General features: G+C 52.0%; 1 protein-coding gene across 13 annotated transcripts in view; it reads right to left on the bottom strand.

Moving 5' to 3' along the window:
• The window catches only part of BIN1 (bridging integrator 1), a 154528-nt gene that overhangs the window by 69413 nt on the left and 64088 nt on the right, over window positions 1-21027 (bottom strand). For 11 of the 13 annotated variants that reach the window (XM_048869185.2, XM_048869182.2, XM_048869183.2 and 8 more), the window contains exons 2-5: window positions 16439-16519; window positions 4425-4479; window positions 3771-3865; window positions 447-542 (exon numbers count right to left, since the gene is read on the bottom strand). In XM_048869185.2, coding sequence (XP_048725142.1) covers window positions 447-542; window positions 3771-3865; window positions 4425-4479; window positions 16439-16519 — 327 coding nt within the window. The remainder of the gene's footprint in view (window positions 1-446; window positions 543-3770; window positions 3866-4424; window positions 4480-16438; window positions 16520-21027) is intronic. The other 2 variants (XM_048869186.2, XM_048869181.2) reach the window with 1 other exon arrangement.

Genomic DNA, 21027 nt, shown 5'->3' with positions numbered 1-21027 from the left:
TCCACCACCTCCCTAGGTAACCCATTCCAGTGCTTCACCACCCTCCTCGTGAAATAGGGGTTCTTAATATCCAACCTAGACCTCCCCCACTGCAACTTGAGACCATTGCTCCTTGTTCTGTCATCTGCCACCACTGAGAACAGCCGAGCGCCATCCTCTTTGGAATGCATCCAATAGCAGCATCCCCTTTCCTTCTCTTTCACATACCCCACACCCTGGCTGCCAGGGCAGCTATTCACTAGCCAAGAGAGCAGAGGATTGGTGTTTGGCCAACAGGGGGCAGTGTGATTTCAGTGGGGGGGGGGTGCCTATGCCACATCCATTTCGCTACCCCCAAGCTAAAGATGGAGTCCCAAGAGACGCGCTCGTGCAAAGCCCCAGCTTCAACTCACAGCGTCCCAGAGATTCTCTAGCACAATGTGACAGGAGTGAGAGGAGCAACCTACTTTGATGTCCGGGAATTGGCCAAGGTAAGTGTCCATGGTTAGAAGCGCCTGATCCACAAGCTTCTGATGGAAATCCACCCAGAGCAGGTCATTGTTCTGAAAGACAAAAGGAACATGCTTATGAGCACGATCAGAATGCTTCACATTTCTATTGCCAGTGATCTCCAAGCACATTACAATCTGTGAAGCCTCCCAGAGGTAGTTATTGAGTCTCTTTTGGAGAAAGTGAGGCAGACATAGCCCAGATCAAGAAGAATTCTGAGCCTCAAAAGCTTCTCTCTCTCACCAACAGAAGTTGGTCCAATAAAAAGATATTATCTCACCCAGCTTGCCTTGCCAATATCCTGGGACAAACAGCCACACCACCACTGCATATCCCAGGTCACATGGTAGATGCAGAAATGGAACCCATAAGTCCTGATTCTCCTACTCCAACTGCTAGACCAGTGGTCACCAACCGGTTGATCGTGATCGACTGGTCAATCCTGGAGCCTCTGCCAGTCGATTGCGATCTCCGCTAAAAGTCCGGTGGCGCAGCGGGGCTAAGTGAGGTTCCCTGCCTGCCCAGGCCCCGTGCTGTTCCTGGAAGCGGCTGGCATTTCTCTGCAGCCCCCGGGGTGGGGGGGGAGCGGGTCTCCACGCGCTGCCCATGCCTGCAACCCCCTCCTGCATCCAAACTTCCTCCCAGACCCCACTGCCCCAGCCCTGAGCCCACACCCAAACTCCCTCCCAGAGCCTCCCCCCCACCCCCTAGCCCAGCCACCTCCTGTACCTACACTCCCCCCCAGAGCTCATGTAGGGCTGACAGACCCCCATTGTCAATGGGCAGGATCGAATCTGGGACCTCTGGAGCTTAGTGCATGAGCCTCTACATCATGAGCTAAAAGCCAACTGCCTGTTGGCTAAGGCTGTAGCACAGACTCAATCTCTCTCTTTAAGCGGTCTCAGAGCTACTAGATGGGACAGAACACCACACCAAGAAGGTGTGTGGGTTACGCTTGCACCCCTCACCCCCTCCTGTACCCCAGGCTCAGCCCGGAGCCCCCATCTGCACTCCGAACCCCTCGGGCTCCAGCCCAGAGCCTGCATCCCCTCCTGCACCCCAACGCCCTGCCCCAGCCCGGTGAAACTGAGTAAGGGTGGGGGATAGAGGGAGCCATGGAGAGAGAGGGGATAGAGGGAGCGGGGCAGGCCTTTGGGGAAGATGCAGGGCCTCAAGAGGCAGGGTAGATCCAGGGTTGATCTTAAATTCAAAAAGTGATCTTGTGCGTAAAAAGATTGGAGACCACTGTGCTAGACCATACTCCCCACTAGGTACCAAGACCCAGTCTGTTCGGTTTATCTACCAGCCCATGCCTTGTGTGTGCGTGCCTTCCCCCAAATCTCTCCTTTCCTTTCCTAGGACCAACTGTCCTGGGAGACAGTATGAGTAGTAATAAAGGGCTCCGAATGCCAATGCGTCCATCTGGCGTGCAGAGCTGAGAATCTCCATATTTGTGTGCATGACTCATGGCACTACAGGCTTCATCACGCTCCGGTTGAAGTCAATGGAAAAAACTCCCGCTGACTTCAATGGATCATGCCCTACATGCAGGCAGCACGTCCCATGCAACTGGAATAAAGCTGAGGAGCAGGCTGGTTTTCTCCCCAAGCCAAAAAGCTGCAGATCACCTATCCCGTGAGAGCCAGAGGAGGAAGACCAAAGGAAGAGCATTCACCACAATTCAGCTTATTTGTTACATTGCAAACTGTGCTTGCACGGAATACAGTTTCAATAGAAGTTTTTTTAAAAGCCATTAAAGATCTTCATCCCCAAATCAACCTGCCCACAGCAACCACAATCATTGTATCACTACCTCCAAGGTACATGCCCCAAAACGTCCACACCTTACACCTCCTTGTGGGTCTCCTCCTGCTAGAGTGACTGCCCCTTGGCTTTAAGTAGCCGTGACCACCCCCTAACACCCATCTCTGGATGCCCCGGACAAAAAAAAAAAAAAAAATCTACTGGTACAGAGAAGGCCCTGCCAGGAGCTCGTGATGAAGTTATAATTAACTCATAGAACTTGGTTGGATAAACAGACCCAATAAAACCTCTGTCTCCTTGTATAGCCCCTTTATTCATAACAGTGACATTCCCCCTCTGCTTTAGCTCCACCCCACTTCATGCTGCCCTTCCCTTTCATATCCTTGACAGACTGCCCTCCAAGCCTAAAACACCCTCCTCACCCCACCCTCTCCCTCAAATCCCCGCTTGGCACACAACTCAACCACGGAGCCTGTCAGCTTTAGTCCACCCCCTGACTAGTGCCGTGACTCGCTCCTTTCAAAGCGCCACTTTTAAATGAGCGAGTGCTGTAAGGAATCCTTCTCATGCCCATTCAGCGCCAGAGCTGTTGTCTATTGTTCATCTTCTTAGATTGTAAGACTGGTGGGGCAGAGACTGTCTCTAGTTATCTAAAGGTTTTATACTGCTGCCCACCACTGGAGTATCTGAGCACCTGCCATGTACAGTCAATGGGGGACAAGCAGGATGAGGGAATTTTTTATTGGAGTAACGCCTGGTGGTGAAAGAGACAAGCCGTCAAGCTATACAGAATTCAGGTCTGGGAAAGCTCAAAAAGCTTGTCTCACCACCAGGCGTTGGTCCAATAAAAGATGTTACCTTGTCTCTCTAATATCCTAGGACCAACACGGCTACAACACTGCAAACAATGTACGATCAATAGCAATCAAAGTCCCCAGAGGGCCTCACAGAATCTCTGGCGCATCTCCCGTTTGGGGGTTAGGGTAGGGTCTTTTCTGTAGAGTGCTGAGTTCACCATCAGCAGGTAACTCGCAACAATGTTTCACAGGCAGCCGGCGTGAAGGGTTTAGAGGGTTAATATTGCATCTCGAGACAGCTGGTAACCATACAAGCGGCTGTGCGTTGCTGGAGATAATCAACTAACCTAACCCAAGCATGACTCGAAACGCTGCTTCCCCAGTGAAAGAGACCAGACATCCTGACCAGACGGGGACAACCAGTTTACCTGGGGATGGCTAATTATCCACATTTTTGCAGGGCTGAGAGAGCCAGTGCTTCCTGGTGCCGATGGGTGGATAAAGGATGCACCCAGACCCCACCCGTGACATATTTGGGCCAATGATCTCTCTGAAGCGGCTCCTGATGGCCAAAGCCATTGCTTCTTCCTAGGATCATTGCTGCTGGACAGATGTCTCGCAGCAAGGCTCCCAAGCCGAGCACAGGAGGTAAGTGCACTGGTCCCGTGAATCCGCTCTCCCCTGGGGGCCGACCTCCCGCCCCAGCATGGAGTCTCTCACCTCAACTATTTTGTTGGTATCATCTCTCCCAGGCCATTCTGGCTCATACACTTCCTGCAAGCATTCCGTCAGCTTCTTGGAGGCCTCATGCATTGCTAGGAAAGAAGAGAGGGCAGCCTCAAAATCTGAGGGACAGTGCTTCACCAGGGCACCACGAGCCCCTCCCCATTACTGGCAAGAACTCGACTGCGTGGAAGGGATAACAGGAACCTGATTCTAGTTTAAGGCAGGATATTTTCCAAGCATGATCCTTGCTAATACATCTTGGACAAGCAATAACATGGACGTGTAAAAAAAAAAAAGAAGCAGGGGGATTAAAGATCTAGTCACTCAGACAACAGGATGTTCAGTGTTCATCCTCACCTAGCAGGAGAGAGGAGAGGGTCTCCTACAAACCTACACCAGGACCACCTGACTGCTGGGAGGAGAAACCAACCTCCGCACCCCAATGTCTCCCACCAGAGCCATCTTGCTGACTTGCCTGAACAACCCTGCCAGCCTCGGGAGCAAGAGATGTGAAACCGGCGCTCCATCACCAGGCCAGTTGCTCCAGGAAACCCTATTTGCACAGGGCAGGAAGAGCTATGGCCAGGAAAACCCCATTTGCGGTGCCAACAGTCGGAAAAGTGACAGACCTCCAGTTGAGGTCTTTACCTTTTACGGAAGCCAGGTAAGTTCGAAGATCCTTCTGCAGTTTGCTGCCTTCTGCCTACAAAGACAAGGAAAAGCCAGCTGGTTATTGTTTTGTACAGAGGGAGCTGAATTCGTGCAGGACCCATCTGTGCTATAAAAAACCACACACCATATACACCCAAAACTGCCCAATACAGCCCGACCGCTGAGGAGCTAACACAGAACTAAGAAACTGTCTATGCAGGATGGAGCAAAGTGAACCAAGAAATCAAGGCAGATGAGGCCGTCTAGCCCAATAGACCCTGATCCCCATAGGGTGTGTCTACACTGCATTCTAAGCCAGGATCTGTGGGACCTAGGCTTGTGGATTCAGTGTATCCAATTCACGCTTGATTATCTATACTGCATTGTAAACCTCTGCTTACCATGGCTGGCCGAGCCCGGATCTTACTGCTTTGCTAATATGTCCAGACCTGCTGACTCAGGTCCACACTGCAGAATTACAGGGTTTGGGCTGGAGTCACAGTGGGACTCGGGCTCTGACCCCCACACTCCTCCCAGCAGGTTCCTAGGACCTGGGTCCTGAGTGCTTGCTGACCTGAATCAGACTGATTTATTTGTGGATGGAAAGGGGGCTTGGGCTCAAACCGGAGTCAGAACCCAGGGTTAATGTGCAGTGTAGACCTACCAACAGAGGGACAGACGCTTTAGAATCACACAAAAGGAGCCCAACATGTAGGTTTGGGGGAGGTTATAAGATCTAATAAATCAAGAATACATTTCTGCTTGTATTTTTTATGTTATTGTGAGCAGTTTCAGTATGAACTTTCCCCTGGGAGATCGGAAACAGAAAACACACAAAGCGCTGCGCCCAGTGATGAGCTGCCAAAAACTTAACCACTGGTTCCTTCCTCACCCCACGAAGGGGTCGTGGCCCACCCCCGCCCCCAAGGAACTCCTACTCCATCCAACCCCTCGCGTTCCTTGATGTCTCCCCCCGGAATCCCTGCCCCATCCACCCCCCCCCCCGTTCCGACTGCCCCCAGAACCAGGCAGAAGGGTCTCGTGGGCTACCATAGTGGGTGCCCACCCTGCCCCTAAGAGCCAGAGGGACCTGCCGGGGGGAGAGGTGGGGAGTCCCGGCGGTGCTTACCTGGGGCAGCTCCCAGGAAGCATCTGGCAGGTCCCTCTGGCTCCTAGGGGTGGGGTAAACGACCACTCCCCCCACTGATCACATCAAAAAAGTGGCGCCTTAGGTACTGACTCCGTGGGTGCTCAGGGGCTGGAGCACCCACGGGAAAAGCTCCCTGCCCCGCGCCCGGCCCCAGCTCACCTCCGCTCCGCCTCTGCCCCCAATGCGCCGCCCTGCTCTGCTTCTCTGTGCCGCGGCCCCCCCGCTTCCTGCAAATCAGCTGTTTGCGTGGGAAGCCGGGGGGGGGGGGGGGGGGGGGGGGGGGGGGGGAGGGAAGCCTGAGAAGCAAGTGGCGGCTTCGCGCTCAGGCCCAGGGAGGCGGAGGTGAGCTGGGTCGGGGAGCGGTTCCCCTGCGCTCCCCCCCCCCCCCAAGGTTACCTGCTACGGCACGGGCGGCCCTCCTTGTGCCCCCTGCCCACCTCTGCCTCCCTGGGCCTGAGCGTGAAGCCACCGCTTGCTTCTCAGCCCTCCCCGGCCTCCCGCGCGAACAGCTGATTCGTGGGAAGCCAGCTCGGGGCGGAGAAGCCGAGTGGGAAGGCGCGTTCGGGGGCGGAGGTGGAGCAGAGGTGAGGTGAGCTGGGGCCGGGCAGGGAGCTGCTGGTGGGTGCTCTGCACCCACCAAATTTTCCCCATGGGTGCTCCAGCCCTGGAGCACCCACGGAGTCGGCGCCTAAGGCGCCACTTGTGGCCGGTTGTTAAATTTAGAAGCGGGACAACTGGTTCTAAAAGGGCTTCTAAATTTAACAACCGGTTCCAGCGACCCACTGGCTGTGCCAATGTAGGGGCTAGACAGGGACACTGAACTGTTCCATTTCCTGTCCTAACTGGGTGAAGCTGCAGGAAGCAAACAAATAGCATGAATGGTGATAACCCCAATGTATTTTTTTTTAAAAATGTCATTCAGTGGCCCCTGCTGGATTTTGCAGATTTGGAAGCGAACAGTTAAGAAACAACAGTTATTCTGGTTTGCTTTTTGGATTTAAGAGGCAATCAGACACCATGGTGATGGATACAGTAGAAGAACCGAGATGAAAACTTCTTACATTGCAAACACCCCCCCCACACACACACACACTTTGGAAGACCTCAATACTGAATGATGCAATGTTGCTTTTTATTAAACACTTAAAATATACACTGGGCCTGACTCACCACTGCCTTGCAACGTGTCACTTACATCTGTGTAAAAGGAGGTGTAAACACATTACACCAAGTCAGAAAAGGAGTATTTTACACCCACTTTGTGCAGATGCAACCACCACCACAAAGGGGCAGGCAGCGGAGAGGTAGGCGCAAGACAGCCAACGCATGGGGGGTGACAGACAGTCTATGGATTCTGTTTTCATTTGGATTTTTGTTTCCACCCTCCGATCCTTCGCAGTGGAGCGAGCGTTGGCTCAGATGGCATCAGAAGCCTAAGGGTCTTCTAGGAGACGCAAAGGTTGAAGAAGCGTTTGAGAGAGAGACAGGTGTCCTTAGAGGAAAAAAAAACAGGTTTGGTGTCCCTATATTGAACACTTGCATTTGCTAGCTCCGGAACTCTACGAGGATGCTAGAGGGCGGCCGTTATGCTGTGCATTAGCATCACACATTCTGTTACATTTCCTTTCCCCGTCGTCCTTCCCAGCTTGAATTTTCCACATGGTGCCCTAGTATAATGCATCTTGACAGGCTGACGAGGGAGCTTGCAGGCTCTCTCTGACAGCTTCAGACTTAGTACCTTTGTGGAAGCAGCTGTTTCCTATCATCCACCACTCTTTGGGCGCCTGCCTCTTGCCCTCAGCTCGCCTTCCCTAAAACAAACAGAGCTCATGCCGATGTCTCTGGTGTTCCAAACACTGCTGTACACACTGAGCAGAGATTCCGTAGGCCCCCTCCAGAATTCTCTCTTCCAGCAGTTGATGTGGCAAAGTTGAGCCTGTGCTAAATTCAGAGGGCTTGGGGGAAAAGGCGCAAGACAGCCAACGTAGCTGTTGCAACGTTCCTCTGTAGCAACGTTCCTCTGTAGCATGGGGCACGGGTCACTTGCTGGAGGATTCTCTGCTCCTTGAGGTCTTCAAACTACAATTTGAGGACTTCAATAGCACAGATATAGGTGTGAGGTCTTTTTTAGGAGTGGTGGGTGAAATTCTGTGGCCTGCATTGTGCAGGAGGTCAGACTAGATGATCATAATGGTCCCTTCTGGCCTAAATATCTATGAATCTATGAATCTATGAAAAGGAACAGTGACCACATGTGCTGCAAGAACAGAACTGCAGGGTCTGAGGGTCCCGGAAATTGGGCTCCAGCCCAAAAGTCTACACAGCAGTGAAACAACCCCCTGCCCGCCCCCCCCCCTCCAGCCTGAACCCTGTGAGCCCAAATTGGCTGGCACAGGCCAACCATGGGTGTCTAGTTGCTGTGAAAACATACCTGAAGGGTATGTCTACACTGTCACTGGAAGGTGTGATTGCAACAGGTACACCCATACCCGAACTTGCTTTCATCTAGCTAGATCCAAGCTAGCTCATGTAACTACAGCAGTTAAGTGTGGCAAGCTGGGCAGCAGTACAGACTAGTCACTCATGTATGTCCCAGGTGGTCGGGGCCTGCCTGCCGCAGCTTCATTACTGTTATAATTCAAGCCAGCTTTGATCTCGGGTGCAGCAGTCACACCTCTTGGTTGCAGAGTAGACATATCGAGTTACAGCCTGGCAATGCCAAGGGAAGTTGGCAGGTGAGGAAGGGAGATGGACCATCAAAGGCTGTCACACAAAAACAACCCTGAGGGTAGCATTTTTCAAATGCGGCCACCCGGAGCTTTTCCTGTGGCCACAGCCTCATGGGGTTGGACACAAAGCAGTGGCCCCCTCCCACAGGGCCACAAGCAGGAGTTGGGCCCTGCCCTCCTCTGGAGCCACAAATGCAGGAGGAGCAGACAGCCAGTGAGTTCCCCATGTTCCACGGGGAAGGGAGACTCGGGCTTCGGGCTTCAGCCCTGGGGAGGCGGGAGACAGGCCCTGCTTGTGAGGCTTCAGGCTCCAGCCCTGCACCCCGACCACAGGTGCATGCCCTCTGCTCACACACACACCCCCGCATCGCCCCTGGCCCCCGCATCCACGCTCCTACTGCCCAGACCCCCTGCTGTCTCCCTATCCACCTCCACATCCAAGGCTTAATTTTGTTCCCTGACTTGCCACAGCTGAATAAGTCTGCTTGTTAATACCACTTTTCACAGCCTCCCAGCTACCTACTAAGCCTGCTGTGAAATTACATTAACAAACAACTTTTTGCAGCCAGAGACTTACTAGAAAAGCAAAAAACAAACAAAACGACAGACAAGAATGTGCAAAACCCCTTATTTCTGTTTAGGTCCAGTAAAGAATAGAGACAACTGTACATTGTTTTTATTGAGTCTGCAAAAAAAATTTTACATAAATAAATTGCAATGATTTGGACATGTATCTGTGCATGTTTATTTGCTTTTCCTAAAGTTAATTAAGTATTTTAGGAAAGATTGTCAGAGCAGCCACCAGCAAGAGTTGGTTGCCGCACTCTGAGGACCCCTGCTCCAGGACTTTCATTCTGTGGAACCAGTGATTCCAGGCTTGCGGAAGGGTTGCAGGGAAGGAGGGATCCTTGATAACCACATTTTCCAAAGTAACCTCAAATTTTGGGTGCCCCTATTTTCGCAGTGTCCAACATCAGGCCTCATGAACTAGCACACAAGGAACATCCTCCAGCTAACTCTCCTCCTCCACATATGGCGAAAGTTGGTAAACTAAAGATGGAAGCATCCAGACTTAGAAGCCACTGCTGTATTCATCTAGGTGGAATATACGGGCCCAAAGAGTCAAAACACTGTTGCTATCCAGCACTGAAACAGTGTTAAGCAAGACTCGGGGTTTGGTGTGCCGAGACCTCAGCTTGCTTAGTTCCATGGCAACCACAAGATTAAAAACTCTTTTTGACCTTGTATTAAAGATACCAAAAGGAAGGAAACAGTGAAAGCTTTTGATATGTAAAGTGTTAAGTAAGGCTTCCATTTTAACAACCTCCCTTGTTCTTTCCCTTTAGCTGTACAGTTTTTACAAAGAAAAACCCCTTTTGACAGGCTCTTTGCTGGTATTAAAGATGGCAATACCGGTCCGTCTGGGGAAACAAGAGGTTAATCAAGATGGGCTGGAGCTGTTGAAGTCTGATCCCATTTCCTAGAAGGCCAGACGGGACAAACACCCACAGAAAAGGAGACAAGAACAGCAATGACAGGAAATGCAGCTTCTGTCTCTGGCATGGACTTTCACCTGCAGCCTTGCTGCTGGAAGACACAGGTGTGGTACACGTTCTTACCAGCCACTCCGGGACCTGGCATACTTGTACCAGCATCAGGCTGTTTAAGGCCTTGCTTTTCACTGCCTTTCTGGCTCTTACTAGACAGAAGGCCTGGGGAGAAGGATAGGAAAAAGAAGAAATATGGTGGGGAAGGAAAAGGACACATGGGTGACAAAAGTCTCATGTCCCAGCTGGTGACTGGGATTTAACCAAAGCAGATGGAGGTGGAGATGTCAGTTGGGTCCCCTTCTCTGGCCCAGTCTGGTCAGGACATCTCTCTGGATTAGGATGAGTAAGGCCCAACGCTGGTATGCAACTCCTGGGTCCCAAGAGATGGTGGGGAAGGCAGCCATGATGGTAAGCTCGCGGCAGCTGTTGGCAGACAGCTTCCTTCTTCTTTCAGTCAGCCACTGATATGTTCACTTCCCAATTTTCCCCTCACATCTCTTTTCTTTTAAGGACCCCAAAAAGGCAGTGATGGATGGAATAGCCCATGTCCTCATGATTTTGTTCACCAGTTAGGCCCAATTTTCAACACACCAGTTTTGGTCCTTTGATTTCCTGTCCCGCAGTTTCTTGTTTAGCTGGCATGATCTTAACACAGTCCTTGAATTATATCAGGTCTTTTTGGTTGAACCGATTCAGTCCATCTCCCTTTTGTACCTTTTCCCAACAACATTTGTTGTGATAGGTCATGACGACATTGTGAACTTTCACCATTTTTTTTTAAATACACACATACACAAGCTCGCAATGTGGGGAAATGTGTAGGCCCAGTTACTACAACACAACTTGTGAAAAATGTGACCATACACGACCAGGCGCTATCAGAGCTACAAATGGCAGGGTACATTTCCATCAGATGCTGGTCTCAGCCAGTCCCAAAACACCACAAGAACATCCAGCTGCCCTGGAATGCTCTGGGGATTGTCTGGCAGCAAATTTATAAACAGATGAAAGGATATACTTTTAGATATAGTGCCTAGTAGATCGGTCATGGGACACCATTCCAATACACTCTGTAAATCCTGGTGAGACTATAAACACATCACACATGGAAAAGTGGTAGCAAAAAAACCACCATCCCCTTTCATTCTCCACCTGTTGCCAATGCCTGATGTTTCAGAACAAGACAACCCCTCACCATAACATGCACTTCTATCTAGAATATTTTATGCAGATTTCAGCTCTGTAGCCAGTTCCCTGAACGTTCCTAAACTCCAGGGTAGTTTGGGTCTGTGGATCTGAGGCAGGTCCGTACCCAGCATTTCCTTTATTTGTTCCATGTTAGCCAGTGATTCCATGAAGAGGTTGTTTTGCATTTAAGAGCAGCTCCCTCACATATAAGAAAGCTGCCGGGTTTTATTTTTAGCATTAACGCTTCCCCCAAGAACCTTTAGCAACTGTGTTTTCTGCATACACCCACCAGCTGCATCTGCAAGCTGCCCGTAATGGCTCCACTCCCATTACATATGTCCAGCCATGACAGTGCACAAGCAGCTTTCAAGAAGCAGCCAGGCACGGTCAAGCATTCCACGTAGAAGAATTAACGCTCCGCTCTGTAAGTGGCCACTTACAAGATGCTCCATAAAGCCCTGAGGGCAGAATTAGAGACCAATAGACAGATCCCTGAAATACAGGCCGTAAACCCTTTACTCAGCATTATTTTTAATCTAAGGGGGGAAGAAGGTTGTATCTTTTTTGGGCTGGTCAGAAAGAAAATGTGGTTGCACAATATTCTTTAAATGATCACAAAGGTAGAAGGATTCAATGAAATATCTATTAAAACCCACAAATGCCAAGAAAGCCAAGCTAAAGTGGAAGATCACCACGGACTCTGGGTCAGCTTTGGGAGTAGTTAACTTTCTGGTATCAGCAGGACGTCCATCCTGAAAGTTCAAGGCATCTTTCCTTAACTGTGTCTGAGAAAAACACAGCCAGCGTATGAGCTTTGCGCACACAGAAAACAGCACTCCCCAGTTTAGCAGGGCACAGTTAAGGAGGCTCACTGAAAATTTAGTCCTGAAGGACACTGCTCATTGGATTTTGACTTTGGCACTTTTACCAAAATCAGAAAAGACACCCAGCTCCTGTGTCTGAATGTATGGGCAACTAAATCCCATATCTCCCCCCAGTAGCAGACTAGCCACTGGGCTGATAGGCGACCCTACAAAAATGGGTGCCCCCACATGCCGACAGGAGCGCCGGGTAGGGCGGGGGAAGCCACTGCACCCAGAACCTGCTCCCCGGCAGGAGCGGTGGGTGACAGGGAAAGCCCCTGTGCCCAGACCTCAGCTGCAGCCCTGGGACTAGAGGAGCTCTAGCTTCTTGCCATGGCCTCAGGGCTGGGGGAGCCCTCACTCCCCACTATGGCCCTGGGACCAAGGGTGGGGGGGCAGAAAGGAGAAGGACAGCAGGAGGGGGTGGAATGAGGTGGACCATGGGTGGGGCTGCAGGCAGAACTGGGGCAGGACTGCAGGAGGAAGGGGTTGGGAGGGGCCAATCACTTGCTCTGGCCCAGGGCCCCACAAAAACTAATCCACCTCCCCGCGCACACCCCAAGAACTAGGAAACAGCACTGCTGAAAGCAATCAGATTCTGCAAGCTGAAGAGGAATGTTTTGCTCTGCACAAGGGGCACCCACACCAACTGGTGCATACGAGGGAGGGGTGGTGGGGAGTGGTGCTGACCTCAGCCCTGATGGAACGAGTCTAGAAAGACCCAACCCTCACCAGTAACAGTTGCAGCTCCCAGCCATCACAGGAGAGCAAGAGAGACAGGAACCCTTATCAAAAACATGCTGTAAAACCGTGTAGACCAGCCCGGAGGTTCCACATGAGTGACAGACGCCAGGGTATCAAAACACAGCAACTCCGCCAGCCGGGAGCAGGTAGCATTGCCATGTGCCAGGCCTGAATTCCACGCCAAGCCTTCAACTCTCCTCCCTCCCAAGCCAGTGACATTCAGAGACATCGGGCGAGTAACATGGGTACAGCCTCTCAAGACAAGGGTCCCCCTTCACTTCTTCCAGCATGCCCCCTATTCCCAGTTCTGGGTGACATGCATTGGATGGCTGGGGGCTATGATGGTGGCAGTATACAAAATAACATTTGGGCAAGGGAGCCGGGGGAGGGGTGGGGGGGTGCATTCCAAGGATCCAGGCTGGAGGTTAACAGCCAAATTTAGCCCATCACGAGGAGGAGACTAACAGCCCAGTTGTGACGCCTCGTCAAGCCCTGTAAGACCTAGTGTGTGTGTGTGTGGTCATCTACAGCTCTGCAGAAGCAAGGCCATGTTCAGCTCCTGGGTCACATAGCAAAGTCCACCTGTCTAAGCAGAGAGCTCCTACCATTCGGGGGGGGGGGGGGGGGGAGAAGAGAGAGAGAGATTGATTCTTGCATTGCTTTGAATGGACACAGGAAGGTTTATACAGCATGGGCTCTCTTCCCCCCCACACACAAACACACTTGGAGAAACCACAGGATGCCTTGAGGGAAGGAGAGAGCTAACTTATCTCTGTCCTATATTCACAAATAGCCCCATACCCAGAAACACCCAGTGAGACGACTCAACTCAGCCACAGAACCCGGGGCCCCTCTGACTTACTAGCAGACAAGGATTGGAGCCATCTGCAGTGTTTCCCTCCCCTCCTGCTTCAATAGCACTCTGGAGGTCAAGTCAATTCCAGCCCACTGAAATGCTAAATTGGATACAAAGCTTTAATTCCTTGCTGCAAGAGATCAAGGCCCAGACCCAAAAAGGTATTTAGGTGCCTAACTCCCATTAGCTTTAAAAGCCAAGGAACAGTGACCACATGTGCTGCAAGAATAGGAGAACCGCGGGATGGGAAGGTCCCAGAAATGCCTTGGCTTGAAAGCCAATGGGAGTTAGGCACCTAAACATCTCTGAGGGTCTGAGCCCAACTTTTCTCAAAACTTAAGTTTTGGTCTAAGGTGCCTTCTTTGGAAAGGTCTACATGGGAAAATTGTCCACACTGCAGAATAAGCAATGGCACACCCGGGGTAGATCCTCTATTCAGTCACTTTATTCTGGAATGATTAGTGCAGTTTGCGAGCACACTAATCGTTCTGGAATGGACCGTTCACGCAGGGAGCTATTCCAGAAATGCTTATTCCACAACAGCTATTCTGGTCAGTTTCCCTGCATAGACAAGCCCTTTATAAGGAAGTCCACAGAAATCTTATCTATATATAGAGCTCTTTTTCCAGCATATCTGAGCCAACATCATAATTACCCCTGGCAGTTTCAGAGTGCTGCACAATCAAACTAATCCAGGTTTGCACTCCCTGCAAAAACAGGCACCATCCCTTTTTCACCCATGCGGAAATTGAGAGGCAAAGAGGACAAGTGACAGATCAGAGGCTACACAGCAGCTCCCAGTCCTATGATCAACTAACTGACTGGTATAGTTCCTCCTTCCTTGTCCTGTCCCCTAAGAAGAGAACAAAGAGGGCAGCATGAAACTGATCACCACATCATTCAGGATACACAAAAATTAAACGCTTCTTCACGCCTCATATTGATGCACTATGGAACTCACTGCTGCAGGAGGGTGGCTAGATTTAATGGGGGGAGGGGCTGGGAGCTGTTTTTTCCCCCTTTTAAAAAGAGTCAATTCCATGGCCGCTGATGGCCATGGAACAAATATGAAGGGCAAACAAATATGAAGGGCAAACAAATATGAAGGGCAAACTGCGTTTCACAATACCACATCAGCCACGAGCAGCCAGGGAGAAACGCTTCTCTCCCACATAGAATACTGCACAATCACGGAGACCAGCCACTGGGGTTTTGCACTTGCTTTTGAAGCACCAGCTGCTGCCTCTGGCAGCAGCGGTACAGAGGCCTTGAGAGATTCGTAGGGGAGTCTCTGGATTAGAGGAGTCTCACGCGAGACCGAGGGACTCTAAAAAAATCTCGTCGTGGGACTCTGCATTCAGCAGCAGAAAGGGAGCTATGGCCGAGGAAGAGGCCCGTGACTCGTTTAGGGACGTGATGGAAGCACACTTCTGAGTTTTGCTGTGCCCTGGGCATTACGCAGCAGCGGCTAGCAGACGCTGGACAGGCTCCTAGGTCCATTCAGTGATGCTGGATGACCTGGTCGGTCATTCTGTTACCAACGTCTGTGGTTCTGGGACTCGGGGACAGGCCACAGAAAGGCGCTGAACAGTACAGGCACAGAATGGGTTCTCTGGGGCTGGGGACCTATGGATGCAGTAGCAGGAGGGGGAGGGGTGCATGTGGAAACGGGCTCTCTGTATGCATGAATAAGGGAGAGGGAGACGGAGGAGTGGGAAGGAAAAATTCTGTGGCTGGAGGGGAGGGAGGGAGCCAGGCAGAGAGACTGATTGGTGGGAGAGGACTAGGAGGTTGGTCAGGAAACAGCTGAGAGATATTAAAACCAGTGTATCCTTTAATACCCAGTACAAATTAAAGAGTTCCTGTTGCGTGTGCAACTCCCACTTGGGGACTCGTCCCATCCCTCAGCCTTAAACAATGGCTATTGGGAAATCTTCCAGCATTCAGGTTTGCCTTCTTATGCCGAGGTCTCTACGACCCTCTCTCTATCACAGTTATCCTGTCCCCTTATTCCTGTGTGGGGAAGCTACGGGATCACGCTTAGCTATTTCATCCTTTCATCATAAATCACTCCCTCCAGCCCACTCGGCCTTTAGCTTCTCTTTTCCAAAATCTCTCCCATTAGCTACAGTTTCCAGTCTAAGTGACAGTGCGCTCTAGATAGAGAATATGATGTGACTGTTCTGTATAAAAAGCCTACAAATCAATGAGTTTTCTTGCCATCCTACAAACATACATTTATTTTTGTGCTGTGTTTGTACAGCACCTAGCACAACATGTCGTGGTCCATGACTAGAACTCCTAGGTGCTATCGTAACAGAAATACATTTTGTTAAAATGCAGCAGTGAAACATTTTAACACACAAACAGGATTGGTTGGATTTAGCAAACAGATACAAAAAGGGAAGTAATGCTGTGGGCTCTCTCAGCTGTGTATTTCCTTTCACCATTTATGCGGTTTGTTTACTTTTTTGCATTTCACTCAGCTGAGGAACAGTAAAGTACATTAGAAATGCAGCATAACATTAGCCAATCAGTTTAATTTCCTGGTTCTCTGGCCCTAGCACAATGCGGCTAGCGGGCTGGGTTTCCCGCACTGCCAGAGGAATGCACGCAGCAAACCACTGTTAAAACTAAGTTTATAAAAGAGGGGGGAAATATGGAAAAATCTTGCTACTCAGCTTTTATTAAACCTAAATTTTAGATCTAAATTGGCCTTTTTCCAATACAACGTTACCTGCCATGTGGCAAGGAAATGAAATAAGAGATTAATGTGATCTGGTGTGTATGCACAGTAGGGGGCTTACAGGTGGGTGGGTAACTTGTGTTATTATGGCTTTGTTTGTAAGTGCCTTCATTGCATGTTCATTTCCAAAAGCCCTCTGCAGCGCTACGGCCCTGTGTGTAATTACATATCACCAATTCGCTTACCAGCTGTTTGTTGAAGTTCTGCACGCACTGCTCAAACTGCTCGTCTTTCGTTTCGTCCGCTTTGCCGAGCTTCTGTAAGACCTGCAGGCGGGGAACAGAAGAGGAGCTTTAACCCGGAGGTCACAAGGCTGACACGAAACTGTAAAGAGTCAGGAGCAGAGACTGTGGCAGCTTCTTGGCTCATCCAGTCCCTGTGCTCAGCAAGTCGGAGATGCTTCATGGGTGGAGAAAGGGTGCAGAGCTGAGAGTCAGGGTGAGCTCATGCCTGCTCAGCCCTGCTGGGAACGCTACATCAGCGATCAGAGCCCGGCGTCCACCCAGGGTGAGGGCGAACGAGGCAACAGCAACGGGATAGATGCTGCCTAGTTTTGTTTAGGAGGCCAGCAAAGGAGGGACCCCGCCGCCGCGCACCTTGTGCCGAATGGGTGTGACACACTAACTCCGGGGTCCATGAGCAGGGAATCCTGAGTGAGCAGCATTTTATACCCACTTTGCACAGGCATAAATGATTGCACGGGGTGCCAAACGGTGAAAAATTAGGTCCAGTCAGGAGATCATTTTTTTCCCCTCCCAGGATTGCTGGACTGCCCAGCCCACGAGAGGGAAGGCGACTGAGGGTATATAAGGCAAGGGAGAGACACAAAGGGCATGGACGAGAGAGAGAGAGAGAGAGAGAATACCACCTTCCCCCCACTCCCTCTTCTCTCTCACACACACGGTTTGGGATACCTGGCTGATAAGGGGTAAAAGGTCCCTAATCACATAGGATTCAATTCCAGCTGGTGCCAGAGGAGGCCAGGGGACCATGCACGCATCTGTCTCCCCACACCCGATAACCACACCAACCAGCTAGTCTCCTCTCTACAGCAAGAGCTCTTTGCACCACACAGCTGGCCCCAGGCCAAAGTAAATCCTTATCAGGGCACTTCCCCTATCAGGAGTTCCCCTTCAACACACTCTCCACAGAGTGCTTGGGCACTTCTGGTCCAGGGAGACCCACCACGATACAACCTGTCACAGGCAGCGGGATGGATTCCAGCTGTAGGAGGCGGCCAGGACTGACTTGCCCTGCCTTGGGCAATTTCAGTCCTGGAGCCACAGGGGAGGATCTCGGGGGAGGGGGGGAGGAAGAGAAGGACATTGATGGAGGGGGGAGAAGGCCCGCTATGCATGCTGTGTGCAGAAAGGGCACGTGATATCCCCAGCCAGCCACTGGGTTCAGAAGCATGGGCTGGTCATGAATAGAACACATGGAGGGTTACATGCACACACAGAGCATTACACACACGGATTATGCTTGAATTAGAAAACGCAGCCTAACAGACATTAATTCTGCACCCCGAAACCTCCATCAGCAGCATAAATCCAAAAGCATAAGCGTGGGGGGGAGGGGGAAGACGTACACAGCATGGCCCTAAGGCTGTAATTAAGGATATCAAGCTATTCAGGTGCACTTGAGAAGCTCTCCAACACCACTACTTAAGCCGGGAGAGAGCCCCCCAGTTAGGGTTGCCAACTTTCTAATTGCACAAACCCAAACACTAACTGCCTCCGCCGCAGCCCCGCCCCCACTCACTCCATCCTCCCTCTCGCCACTGCTTGCTCTCCCCCACCCTCACTGACTTTCATTGGGCTAGGACATGGGGTGGGGTGTTGGAGAGGGTGAGGGCTCCGGCTGGGGGTGCAGACTCTGGGGTGGGGCCAGAAATGTGGGATTCAGGAGGGGGCTCTGGGCTGGGGCACCAGAAACCCTTTTTGATTAGGCATTCTGGTCCAAAACCAGACACTTGGCAACCCTACCCCCAGGTGGATGCACGCATGGTGTGCACGTCCCTGTGGATCTCTGCAGCCAGGGCCTGGCACGCCTCACCCACAACTAGGCTGCCTTCGAGGAGCCAGCGGACATGGCAGCCTTAGACCTATGTGCCCATACAGGGCTGCATACCACACCACACCTAACCACGAGGCGGCCACCACAGACTCCCTGTTCATAGTCCTACCCGACTCTGCCAACAGGTAGAAGCAGAGACTGGATTTCCTAGGTGCCCTGGCCCTCCTCTGCTACTCACTTCGCCAGTTAAACTTTCCAGACCAGGCAGGGGTAGCAGCACCAGAGTCCACAGAGCCTCCAAACAGGTGAGCAGGGAAAAGCCCAATCCCTCCTGGCTGCAGGGTGTTGTGGGTGAACTGAGGTTGGAGGAATGGGGCCTTCCAGCTGGGAGAGTGCTGCAAAAGTGCACCAACTCAGGTTTCCAAGAGCCACGCCCTCTAGGAGGCCTAGCAGCACTGCGGCTGGTTATTCTCCATTCCCCCAGCTCTCTGGTTACAAGGGAAGCTACCCCCTTGCTACCCTGTCCCCTTCTGCACCCTCCCCCAGACCTTTTGCTGCCTGCAAGCGTGCATGGGATTAACACAGGTGGACAGCACCCAACTGACATACCGGGAAAGCAAAGCCCACTCTCCCTGCATGGAACACGCACACAAGACGGGCACTGACACTTTCACTCGCAGCAGAGGGGATCAGCCTCCGTGGACCATCAAGTCTGGATCCTCTCGGAGAAGGCCACCAATACGTGCGTATGGGCGGGGCTAATAAGATGGTGCCTTATGGGACAACCACTAGGGATTTCTCCCAGCTCAGGGAGACTGCAGAGGGCAACAGCACTAGCCACTTCCATCAAGCCAGGAACCTGGAAGCTGAGTGACCACAACTTAAACCCTTTGGCCACCCGCCTCCCTGGGTGTCGCTCCTGCCTGAGACAGCAGTGGTGGCTTTGCTAGCATGACAGAAATCACACCTTGCATGTTGTTATTTTTGAGCACTGTTAAGGCAGACTTAGCGCAACGGCACTTAATGCACCCACTGGCCAGCCCATGCGGTTACACAGCCGGCTGATGACATTAGCCGTGCTGACACAGCCCGTGCGAGGGCTTGGAACCCTTCCTCAAGGTCGCGAGCACCAGGGAGGTGCAGCAACTCACACTGGAGCCGTGCGTGATAAAGCGGTTTAGTCATTCAGCACCTGGTCCGCACAGCCCCTGCTCAGGCTGTGGTCAGATTATCTAGATTAGCATGACAGTGTTTCACTCCTCTGCCTGCGGGGGGAGAATCTCTGGGGTGTTCATGTAACACCGAGAGAGAGAGAGAAAAAAAAAAAGACACCTGCAACTGTGATGAGAACTATCTTCCTTGGGACTGGGGATTGAACCTGGGAGTGAGAAGTCTCTACAACTTGAGCTAAAGGAACAGGTGCTGTAGCTGAGAGCTATAAAAGACCCTTTCATGCTCAGTGGGTCAGACGCACAGCAGGACATGGACACACACCCCAAACAGACAGTGGGTTAGGGTTGCCAACTTTCTGATTGCAGAAAACTGTACACCCTTCCCCCTCCCCCATGGCTCTGCCCCTACCCTGCCCCTTCTGAGGCCCCCCCCCCCACTTGCTCACTCCATCCCCCCTCCCTCCATCGCTTGCTCTCCCCCACCCGCTCACTTACTCATTTTCACTGGGCTGAGGCAGGGGATTGGGATGCAGGAGGGGATAAGGGCTCCCGGTGGGGGCAGGCAGTTTGGGTGCAGGGGGTGCAGGAGGGGGCTCCAGGTTATCGGTGGGGCCAAGGGGTTCAGAGTTTGGGAGGGGGCTCCAGGCTAGGGCAGGAGTTCAGGGTTCAGGTTCTGAGAGGGAGCTTGGTTGCAGGAAGGGGCTCAGGGCTGGGGCAGGAATTCAGGGTTCAGGAGGGGGTGCAGGCTCCAGGCAGCACTTACCTCAGGTGGCTCCAAGGAAGTGGCAACATGTCCCTCTGGCTCCTCGTCAGAGGGCAGCCAGGGGGCTCTGCACGCTGCCCCTGTCCACAAGTACTGCCCCCGCAGCTCCCATTAGTCGCAGTTCCCGACCCATGGGAGCTGCAGAGCCGATACTCAGGGTGGCACTTTTGCTGCAGGCAGGGGCAACGTGTGGAGCCCCCCTAGATGCCCCTGCACCTAGTAGCCGGAGGGACATGCTGGCTGCTTCTGGGACGCGTGCAGAGCCGGCTGCTGTGGCCAACCGGACTTTTAGCGGCCCAGACAGAGCTGCCAGGGTCCCTTTTCAACCAGGTGCCTGGCAACCTTAAGTGGGATACACAGTGTTCATCCTGTGTTAAAGGAGGCAAATTGTGGGGCTGAAGATACAGAGTGCGTAGGGTCCATTCTAACAAAGGACACAGGGTCAGACTCTTGCGCTCTCCCGCTAGGGCTACAGTGAAAACAGGATTAAAAAGCATGGAGCTGGCAGAGCGGCTGGTGAGCGGATAGCATGGCACAGAGAGTGACCTGAGAGCCTTCTGCCCTAGAGAGCCAGCCGTGGCAGCCTAGCCAGAGAGATTTTGCCTTTTGGGTCAGACATAACAGGACAACTCCACCAGGGATGAATGCGAATCAAACTCCTGACCGAGCAACCATACAAAGGTGCACGTGGCAGCTAGGTGAGGTGTGGCAGGAAAGGGACGTTGGATGGACAGCAAGGGACAGTGATGGCAGTTCTGGAGATGGAGCTAGATCAGGGGTGGGCAAACTACAGCCTGCAGGCCACATCCGGCCCATCGGATCT

This window comes from Caretta caretta, chromosome 11, assembly GCF_965140235.1.
Source record: "Caretta caretta isolate rCarCar2 chromosome 11, rCarCar1.hap1, whole genome shotgun sequence".
Classification (NCBI taxonomy): Eukaryota; Metazoa; Chordata; order Testudines; family Cheloniidae; genus Caretta; species Caretta caretta.
This window is presented reverse-complemented; position numbering and strand designations above follow the sequence as displayed.